The 10,741-nt window shown below is 44.4% G+C and overlaps 1 protein-coding gene across 1 annotated transcript in view; it reads right to left on the bottom strand.

The window, feature by feature from the left end:
- Positions 1 to 4,647: 4,647 nt before the first annotated feature.
- SI (sucrase-isomaltase) overlaps positions 4,648 to 10,741 on the bottom strand; it is a 107,574-nt gene continuing 101,480 nt past the window's right edge. The window contains exons 47-49 of the mRNA XM_077348509.1: positions 10,422 to 10,592; positions 8,423 to 8,563; positions 4,648 to 6,749 (exon numbers count right to left, since the gene is read on the bottom strand). Coding sequence (XP_077204624.1) covers positions 8,426 to 8,563; positions 10,422 to 10,592 — 309 coding nt within the window. The 3' untranslated portion in view covers positions 4,648 to 6,749; positions 8,423 to 8,425. The remainder of the gene's footprint in view (positions 6,750 to 8,422; positions 8,564 to 10,421; positions 10,593 to 10,741) is intronic.

Here is a 10,741-nt window from a genome sequence, read left to right as displayed (position 1 = left end):
GTAAATTGTTTGTGTGATGTGCACAAAGAAGATTTGTTTTAATGTTTTTACTGTGCTGTGTGTCAAGCCTCATGTGTCAAGGCTCATCCCCTTCCTCCAATGTGAGACTTTGATGCTCCTCAAGGGTCAAGGGTATCCCCTGCTACAAGCCTACCCTTTGGCTCTAGAAAATTAGGGGCTATCTTAACAACAATTTTCAGATGCCCTAGGACAGGGGTAGTCAACCTGTGGTCCTCCAGATGTTCATGGACAACAATTCCCATGAGCCCCTGCCAGCAAATGCATCTGGAGGACCACAGGTTGACTACCCCTGCCCTAGGACACTTGCCAATTATCTCTGCCTATATTGTAAGAACCCAACCAACTCCTGTCATTCTTAGTTATTGGGTCTACTAAAAGCAAAGGCCCAAGAAGGTAACCATCCTCCAGAGAATCTTATAAATGACCCCTTATGTCTTAAAATATAAGGGCCAATGGGAGGTGGTTGGTTCAGGTCAACTTCAACCAAATGCTCCCTAAGAAGCTCCCTTTTGAAGGCCCTGGGGAAGTTTGATCAGTGCCCTGATCTCCTTTGGGAGCTTGTTCCACCATGCGGGGGCCAGGATGGAAAACGCTCTGGCCATGGCTGACATCAAGCAAATTTCCTTAGGGCCAAGGATCACTAGAAAATTGGAGGTAGTGGAGTGTAAGGCCCTTTGAGGGATATAGGCAGAGAGGTGATCCCTCTGGTACACTGGGCCCAGACCATGTATGGCTTTAAAGGTGATTACCTTAAGCCGGATCCAGAATTTGACTGGAAGTCAGTACAGCTGTTTAGGATGGGCCAAATGAGGGACCTCCATGTTGTTGCTGAGAGGACCCCAGTCACTGCATTCTGGACCAGCTGTAGTTTCCAGATCAAGGTTAAGGGCAGGCCTGCAAAGAGTGAATTACAGAAGTCCAGTCTAGAGGTGTCCATTGCATGGATCACTGTGGCTAGGTGTTCTGGGGCCAAGTAGGGTCCTAGTAATTTCCCTTGGTGAAGCTGATAAAATATCAGTCGCACTACTGTCATGACCTGAGCCTCGATTGAGAAGGAGGCATCAAGAATCACACCCAAGTTCCTGGCAGAGTGCGCCACTGATAGCTACACTCCTTCCAGGTTGGGTATGCACACTTTTTCGCTTGAATCCTTCCTGCCCAGCCACAGGATCTCAGTCTTTGAAGGGCTGAGCTTTAGACTCTGCTTGAGCCACCTCATCACTGCTTCCAGCCAGCTGGCTAATGCTTCTGGGGGAGAATCAGGGTGGTCATCAATCAGGAGGAAGAGCTGGGTGTCATCAGAATATTGGTGACAGCCCAGCCCAAACTTCCACACCAGCTGAGCAAGAGGCTGCATAAAGATATTGAATAGGACTGGAGAGAGAACTGCTTGAGGGACTCCATAAGAATGTTAGAGGTGGATTGATGAACTCTATCCTATTGCTACCCTCTGTGCTTGATCTTGCAGGAAGGAGATCAGCCACTGAAGGGCAGTCCCTCTAATCCCAGCATTGGTGAGGCGGTGAGCTAGAAGCTCATGGTTGACTGTGTCAAGTGCTGCTGAGAGGACTAATAACAGGAGCAGTGCCACCCCTCCCCAGTCCAACTGGAGATGGAGGTCCTCTGTCAGGGTAAGGAAAGCAACACAAGAATGATGAAATTACAAACCAGAATGATGCTATCAATGTATATCGTATCAACTAAATTTGGAAGGTTTTTTAAGGGCTGAGTGTGAAGTTGAGTTGCTGTTCCATATAGAAGAAGAAGAAGAAGAAGAAGAAGAAGAAGAAGAAGAAGAAGAAGAAGAAGAAGAAGAAGAAGAAGAAGAAGAAGAAGAAGAAGAAGAAGAAGAAGAGTTGGTTCTTATATGCCGCTTTTCCCTACCCGAAGGAGGCTCAAAGCGGCTTACAGTCGCCTTCCCTTTCCTCTCCCCACAACAGACACCCTGTGAGGTGGGTGAGGCTGAGAGAGCCCTGATATCACTGCTCAGTCAGAACAGTTTTATCAGTGCCATGGCGAGCCCAAGGTCACCCAGCTGGTTGCATGTGGGGGAGCGCAGAATCGAACCTGGCATGCCAGATTAGAAGTCCGCACTCCTAACCACTACACCAAACTGGCTCTCAATGTCTGTGTATTATACATCCTGTGTTAAAACCAAAGCAAGGAAGATATGCAACGTTAATTTTTTGGGTTCAGCAGTGAAAATTATTGATAGATTATACTGTCAATAAATGCTAACACAATTTTTTCAGACTTGGGCAGCCATCTTTATGCTTGCTATAAATCTGATCAAGTTTTCAATTCCCCATGGCACAAGCTGGGACAATGAAAATCTGAATTCCCATCAGATTATTAATTACAGTTTTAGCATGCAACAATGAAACTTATAAGGTTAAACATTAGGCAATTAAGTTTATGGTGCATAACACACTAAAAATATTACACTGTACTGTCCTTCAATTTCTTTCTTCATTATCAATGTGGGCTGTTTTTACAATGACACTTTTGAACATCGGGCTAATGGAGATTAGGATATTTGTTGTTCTCTTTAGAGTATCCAAAGCCAATACTATAATAACCCATCATATACACACCCAATATCCTTGTTATCCAAGTTCTCCTTAATATCTATTTCTACATGAAGTTCTGTAGTATAATCCTACATACTGATTTTCCACGTTATGTAGAAACCTTAGGCACATGATATATTCTGTATGAGACTCTTTGCAAAAGAATACCAGGGATATTTCTTTTTCCTTCACTGCAATGCGTTTCTCATATGTTGGCCCCAAAATATCCCAAGACGGTCCCAAGGCAGCTATGAGTTGCTTTTGGAAAGGAAATTGATCTGAACTCCACTCCCCTCCATAAGTGAGATGATTATTAAACAATATAAACAATATAAACACCAATAACTTTGCTTTATCATGAGTGAGGTTGATCCTGAGTGAACATTCCCCAGCTTTGCCAGTTCACATCCCTCTGGTATTGCATGTGTTCAGTTTCTCCAAATCCATACACATACTGCGATGGAAAGTGAGTAGAAATCTGAATGAGGAATGAAGATGAAGTAGGGCACCTGAGAATCCCAGCTGCAAGAAGGATACTTATCCCATATTGCCTTGTGTAGGTCATGAGAAAAATGAAAGGAGGCTGCTTCTTAACGAGCAGGAGTAGGTTACAGTAGGTGAATGGTACACCACCCACATGGCCACATTCTTGACTTACTCCCAGCCCAGGCCAACACATTCCACCTCCATGATTGATGGCGCTGGGAGAGCCCTGAAGGAGTAAGCCTCCTGGAGTTGTAATACACATTACAGTTTTCATTAAGAGCTATAACTCCATGCTAACTAGTTGTTTGTTTTTTAAAAAAGCCCTCTAACACACATTCAGTGTATAGCACCCAAATAGGCCTTTGCCTCTTGTTTCTCTTTCCTTCTCAACACATGGTAGAAATGTCTGTCTCTTTCCCCAAAGGACTCTAGTACTGCCGGGTCATCAAGGAGTTCCAAAGGGCTCATAGAGCAGTTGGTCTACTTTATCTGCACTCACAAGGGAATACTGCTTGTGACAAAGGTAGCTCTGTATATATTTGTCTCAGTCTACTCTAGGGCCTTGACAATATCTGGCTATGATTTTGGCCATCGGCAAGCTAATAATTTACTCCCTTGTAATATTTATCAATTTTGCTTTTGAATTTAATCCCCTTATCTTTTATCCACTGGGAATAGACAGTTGTTTTGATTGTGGGATGAAATTTTCTTTAGCTATGATGTATACACCATCATATCACAGCTAAAGAAATTTTTCCTTCTCAACTTTAAAAACATAACGTTCCTTTATTCAAATATACAAATTAATCTTGTAACTGGATCTGTAATGGATTTAGATCATTCAGTCTCTGGCGAAACGTTTTCCATGATGTCCTGTGTGCTGAAAAACCCTTGCATGTTGACATCATAACTTTAGTACATTGCATAGTTTTTAAGAAAATGTTCTAGGGCAGGGGTAGTCAACGTTTGCTGGCAGGGGCTCATGGGAATTGTAGTCCATTAACATCTGGAGGACCACAGGTTGACTACCCCTGTTCTAGGGTACACAATTAATTGCTGATCATGATTTGTGACCCTCTGCCCATGTGAAATGACAACACATACTAGATACCCTATATTTATCAGCAGCTGCATGTTGGAAGGGAAGATGAATAATGGTGGTTAGCAGTTTATTTCTTCCAGAAAAACTTGCTTGCCATTACACATCACTAAGATTGCTTTCCGTACTGTGTTTTGGACAATATCAGGTTACCTTTGAATGTACCCAGTGTATACACGCTCTCACACACCTTCTCTTACTCAAGATATTGCTTGTTCAGTATCTGAAGTATGCATGCGCATGAAAGCTTATACCTTGAATAAAACTTCGTTGGTCTTCAAGATGCCACCGGACTCAAACTTCGTTCTAAAAAATAGTTACCTAGAACTGCAACACATTGCCAGTATGAAATATCACATCTAAGCTTAAAAGGTTAACAGGTGCTGAATTATCATATGGGTTTAAGGTAAGGATGAGGTACTGTTCAGAGGTTCCACAAGATTGCTGACAGAATGACCATGGTTCATGGGATAATATTTTATTTTTATTTATTTATTTAGATTTTTATACCGACCCTTCCATATGGCTCTAGGTGGTTTACATAGAACGTTATAGGGTAGTACATAGAACATCATAACATATCAACAAGAGCAATATTTCAAGAGGAATGGTAACTTGACAGAACCCTTAGGTAAGTCAGATTATTCAGTCATAGGAGGAACCAGCCGATGTTGTTGGGTCAGTTGGCCTTAAGCAAATGCCTGGTGGAGGAGCACAATTTTGCAGGCCCTGAGAAATTATGGGAGTTCAGGCAGGGCCCTGATCTATTCAGGGAGCTTGTTCCACCATGTGGGGGCCACCATGTGGGGGCCAGAGAAGGCTCTGACATGCTTCTTTGAGGCTAGAGATCAGCAGCCAGTTGAAGGTGATGGAGCATAAGGCTCTTTTGGGGGTATAGACAGGGAGGTGGTTTCTCTGGTACACTGGGCCCAGACCGCATATGGCATTGGACGTCAGTACCAAAACCTTAAGCTTAATCTGAAATTCAATTGGGAGTCACCTGAGTTGTTGGAATACAGACAGGATGTGGGATTAGTGTATTATGTGAATCTTGGCCATGACATTCTGCACCAGTTGGACTGGAATTGGATAATATGTATGGGAAGTTGTGGCAGCTGTGTTGTTTGAGGGGTTCATTATTAGTTAGAACAATTAATTGATTGGGGGTTAATTATTTGATTAAAGCAGTTGATTAAATGTAGTCAATTAATTAGATACAATTTGGGTATCAGTTAATTAACTGATTAGTAATTGATATTTGTAGATGGTTTGGGTGTTCTGTATTGTATTTATTTAACTTGCTGGTTGTTAGTTAACTTTGGAGAGATCTGGATAGGATCCAGATGGCTAGGGGAGTTTTGACGGTTGGGAAGATTCCCGCATGTGATTTGTTTCCTGCGCATGGGAGTTCTTCCTACTGTGTTTGCGGCCCTGTCAAGGGGCCTGGCCTGGTCTGTCGCCTAGCCAATGTCAGCCTGCCCCAGACTGCAGTCCCATGAGTGGAAGTTTCCCTCCACTTTCTCAAGGGCCCCTCTGTTGTTGATGTGGCCCTCGGAGCCTGCAGGTCTGCTCCTCCCTCCTCATTTTGTGCTACCCCAGTGGACAATCCCCTTCTCTCCTCCCTCTTTCCACCATCCATGAATACCTGGCTCCCTGTGCCAGCATTGTCTACCAAACAGCCAGACTGTTTCTCCTGTAGGCCAGGTTGGCCAATCCCCTCATTCTGTCCCCTCTGGAGGGCCAACAAAGACAGCAAAGCAGGTGGTGGGTACATCTGGGGTCCCTAGGCTGCTGGTCTAGTTCTGGCGGATGGTGAGCAGTCTCCGCTTGGCCAATAATTGATAGACGGTCCCTAGATGCAGTTGGGCATTGGTGGGCAGTCTCCACTTGAGGTCAACAATTGATGGGCAGGTGCCTAGCCACAGCTGGGCAGTTGGTGGTGGGTGGAGAACTTGACCATTCTTGGGTGGAAGAAAGACGGGTCTCTGATCACGGATGGCAAGTTAGTGGTAAGGCATTGGATGCAGTAGTTAGGGAACAGGCTCTTGTTGCGGCCAGGCAGACAGGCTGGTTTTCTTCTTGTTGAGTCATCTGGGGCTCTGGGCATGGCTGGGTGGACGGTTGGTTTTCCTCCCTGGCTGAGTTAACTGTCTGGGAATCATCCACCAGGATGGGAGCCAGTTTTTTTACCTTTTGCAGGTTCTAGGTTTCTGAGTTTGTTTGTTTTATTCTGTTTTCAACATTTCATTCATGCTTCTTAGATTTTTTTTTTTTGGTCTGCTTATCTTGGAAGGCTTTCCCCTTTCAGTTTCTTCAGGTTGAACTTGTGCCTGGATCCTATTCTGCCCTGTCCGAAGCTTTCTTTGATGGGGTTTCTTGGTGGTTAGGAGGTTTTTCGAATTTGGGATTTTAGTTGGTCGGAGCTGGCTGAATTGGTGTGTTTCTTGGTGGCTTTTCATTTTTTTTTTGAAGAATTGGGGAGTTTAGACCTATTTAGTTGGGAGCAGTTTTGTGTGACTGCTCCGTCCGCCATCTCGATAATAGCAGAGTGGAACGCCAGAAACTGAGGAAATCTGAAAGAAAAATGCAAACTGTAAGTCATCAGTATTCTATGATGGTTTGCTTTAAATTTTTTGGAGGGGAGGATTAATATTTGCCCATAATCCATCTCAGTATGGATTGTAACGGGGCTGGACAGATCCCTTACAAGCCTTGGGCAATAAGTATAAATGCATAAATAGGGCAGAATGGCTATTGCAGAACTAAGAGAATCATGTACATCTCTACCCAGGTTTTCTTCTTGGTCCAGTAACAAGGAAATGTCAATGTAAATATGACAAGTGTGTATCATTTTCCTGCTGCCTGGATGTACAATGCCCATAACTCCCTTAGTCCTTCTATCAGCCTGGTGCTCTACAAGCATATTCCTATATAAGCACTGGATTGTGGAGGGAGAAACAGGACTCCAGTGAGCCACTGGCAATGCATCAATGGACAGATGCTGGACTCATGCTAGGATGACTGATAAGAGATTTTACTTGCTACTCTGATGTAATCATTTATAAGATTACATTTTGAACTGTATAAACTTCCTCTTTCTTTGTAGACAGACAGAAAACTGTATGCACAATTCATTCCCGGGCATAGATTACAAATCCATGTTCAAGATAGCAAAGAGCTGGCCTTGAGCCATTATGAACGGCCAATTGAAGAAACACTGTTGGTTTCTTGTAGAAATACACCTAAAGCAAATAAAACCAAGAGGCAAAAGGCTGTGTCTTCTTGAGATTTATTAAATCCTAAATAATTTTGCAACCAGAACGAGGTCCCAGGTATTCAATCCCGCTTTCTATGACCTCTTCAGGGGTTGCAATTGTAGTCTTGATATAACATCATATAACATCACCAGTATTGCAAGTACAGGATATCATATAGGCAATAGCCAGTGCAGGCGATCCCGCCCATGCATAACAGGTCCTTGAGGGTCCCTTGCTGAAGTCACCATAGGTCAGCTGTGACTTGACAGGACCATCATGTCCCAGAGTCGACCTCCAAAGTGGCCATTTTATCCAGGGGGACCAATCTCTGCATTTATAGATCAGCTGTAGTTCTAGGAAATATCCAGGCCCCACCTGGAAGTTGGCAGTCCTAAGATGATCTACATAGCCATGTGACAGAAGTAGAGGGAGCCAGAGTCTACACCTGGTTGTGAAAAAAGGACTGCTGAGTGACCTCACCTCACCATCCTGCTGTCCCTTTCAGTGCTCATTGAAAGAGAGACAAGAGATGTAATACCTTTGCCATCTCTGTATGCACAGTAGCAGCAGGCACTCTACAAAAGAAGCAAGGACCACTCTACAGGGATTTGCATCGTAGCAGATGGAACTCTGCAAACAACCCATGGGTTAAAGCCCATCACTCTATATGAGAAGAACGACAGTCATGATCAGTTAATGTGCTTGGTATGCAAAGTACACCCTCTGCTCAACCTTCCCCTCCAGAATTTACTATTACTGTTAGGACTGGGAGGAGTTTTTGCCATAGCATCTTTATCCTCACGGGGTTTTGACTGCATTTGTTCTGATTTTATGCCTGTTTTAAGGGGGGGTATTGGGGGTTTTATTCAGACGTCGTAACCCACCTTGAGCCTTCGGGGAGAGGCCAGCAATAAATAAACAAATACACAAACAAAAAACAATAGAAATGGTTCTCTTGATACTGTTCCAAGCGTATCACTTCCACATACCTCTCAGATACAACCGGGCTCTTCGCAACTGGCTTGAGATGGTTCTGGATCGCAGCTGAATCTTTCGTTTTCAAGAGACTGTCCCCATGTTAATGAATATGTTTTCCCTAGGTCAAGCTGAAGGTCTCTAATGTGCAGGACCTTCAGAAATAATAATGAAAAAGCAACAACAAAATAAGGAATTCTGTTTCATGTTATTCATGTCATTCATGTGATCGGGATTAGGACTATAGCTACCTATAAAACGTAGCATGATAGTAGATGGGGGGGGGGGAGAAAGATGCATTCTTTCTGCATTCTTCTGCCAGAAGCAAGTATGAAGCATTGCCCTCATGATACAGAAGCTAATAGGGACTGGAGAGTTCCATGTCCATTCCATATTAGACAAATTATGTAGGTTGAATGACCAGAATTTGGCAGGGAGATCTGAATGAGTGGGAGCGAAGGGAAAGCCTGATTCTGTGATGAGGAAGGCAAGTTATCTTAACCCCACCCGCAGCGCAGTGGGTGCCGGAGATTAATAAAGCCATAAGGGCTTGGGGGGGAGGAGTTAGGGCGGGCTCTGTCCAGGATGAGGAAGGGTGCCGATTGGCCCCTTCCTCCGGATAGACCATCGGCCTCTCCGATTGCCACCCCGCCACCAAGGGAGCAATTGCGAGCCGCACATAGCGCAGCTCGCAGTTGCTCCCTTGCTGGCGGCCTGATGCGTTGAGAGGCGCGAAGCGCCTCCAACGCTTCAGGCCACCATGTCCCGCGTGCCGGCGGCCTGCCGACTCGCCGGCCGCGAGTTCCTGATCTAGTGCCCGCTGTATTGTAAGTACAGCGGGCTTGATTACTAATCTCTTATGTTGTGGTAAAGCCTTGGCTCACTGGCAAAATTAATGAGAACTCTCGTCCAGCTAGAAGACCAGGGCCCAGTCTGCACACATAGGATAATGCACTTTCAATGTGCTTTGGCAGCTGGATTTTCCTGTGCAGAACAGGAAAATCTACTTCTAAAGTGCATTGAAAGTGCATTATCTATTGTGTGCAGAATAGGCCCAGGTTTGGAGTTTACTGCTCTCAGACCCACCATGGGCTGGGAAAAGAGGGCTGGTGTCTGCATGCCAGCGGGTCTAATCCCCACTTACGCATGATGCTAATGCTGTCCAGGCCCACTCCCACCTGTGGCCTGTGTTAGGGCCTCTGAGGCCTGTGTACAAGGGAATGCAGATTCTTCCATGTACCCTTCCTTGCTGCAGCAGCCATCAGAGGCCTGGCCAGGCTAGGCCTGTGCATAAGGGAAGAGCCAGGTGTCTACCTATGGTGTCCCTATGGTGCCCTGTTCAGCTTCACAGTGCTGTGGAACTGAACGGAGTGTTCTCACCCCCCCCATGTTGGTGGGAGAACAACATGTCATTCTCATCATGCAGTGGGACCGCCATGCCCTCCATTCCCCCTGCCACTGCCACCTCCGGGAGGCACAGTAGAATCCACCTGCCCCAGAATTGTGCATGGGGCTGACAGTGTGCACCGAGCGATTTCATCCCCTGTGTATACATGGGACACAGTAGGGCATGCTGTCCCACTGCTAGGAGTCAGCAGTGGCCCGGCATGGCCACCATCATGCATAATTGGTCCACCATAACCAACTAAGTACATTCAAGTACATTCAAGGAAATGTAATGCATGCCATATTTTTTTTTAGCTAATTGTCTCCCTGCCTGAATCTTCCTGCTTCTAAAGGCTGGTACTCCATGGTCTCTTTTTCTAACAAATGATTACAAAGAAGATATGATTTTCTTCACAGCTGATCACCCCCAGGAACAAATAAAAATAAATTAGAGCACACTCAATCATTTTGAGAAGTATGAATAGGTAGAACACAGACAATTTTCCAAGTAAATATTTCTGATATTTTACATTAAAATGGTAGCAAAACTGAAATGGTACTTAATCCAAAGACTAAAGAAAAAGAGAAAAAAACCTCTCTAATTCAGTTTCAAAAGTATTCTCTTACCTGAGTTATATCGTTATAAGCTGATGTATGATTAGACTGGATCACTTGACCATACTGATATACTATAACACTTGGAGTGGATGATTTTATGCCGAGGATTTTAATTTCAGTAAATTTTAAGTTGTTGGGGTCGGAATATCCTGAGTGGGCCATGTTGATGTCTAACGCACTCTGAAAAACAGAATTTTCCTCTTGTTTCATTTATGACTTCACAATTGCTCACCTTCACCACCATCTCTCTCCGCCTCCTTTTTAACATGCCTATTACTTAATCTATTACAATCTCTATACAAATATATACAAAAACATTGACAACCCAA

The sequence above is a fragment of the Paroedura picta genome, chromosome 8 (genome assembly GCF_049243985.1).
Source record: "Paroedura picta isolate Pp20150507F chromosome 8, Ppicta_v3.0, whole genome shotgun sequence".
Lineage (NCBI taxonomy): Eukaryota > Metazoa > Chordata > Lepidosauria > Squamata > Gekkonidae > Paroedura > Paroedura picta.
Note: the sequence above shows the minus strand (reverse complement) of the source record. Positions and strands in the feature narration are given on the sequence as shown.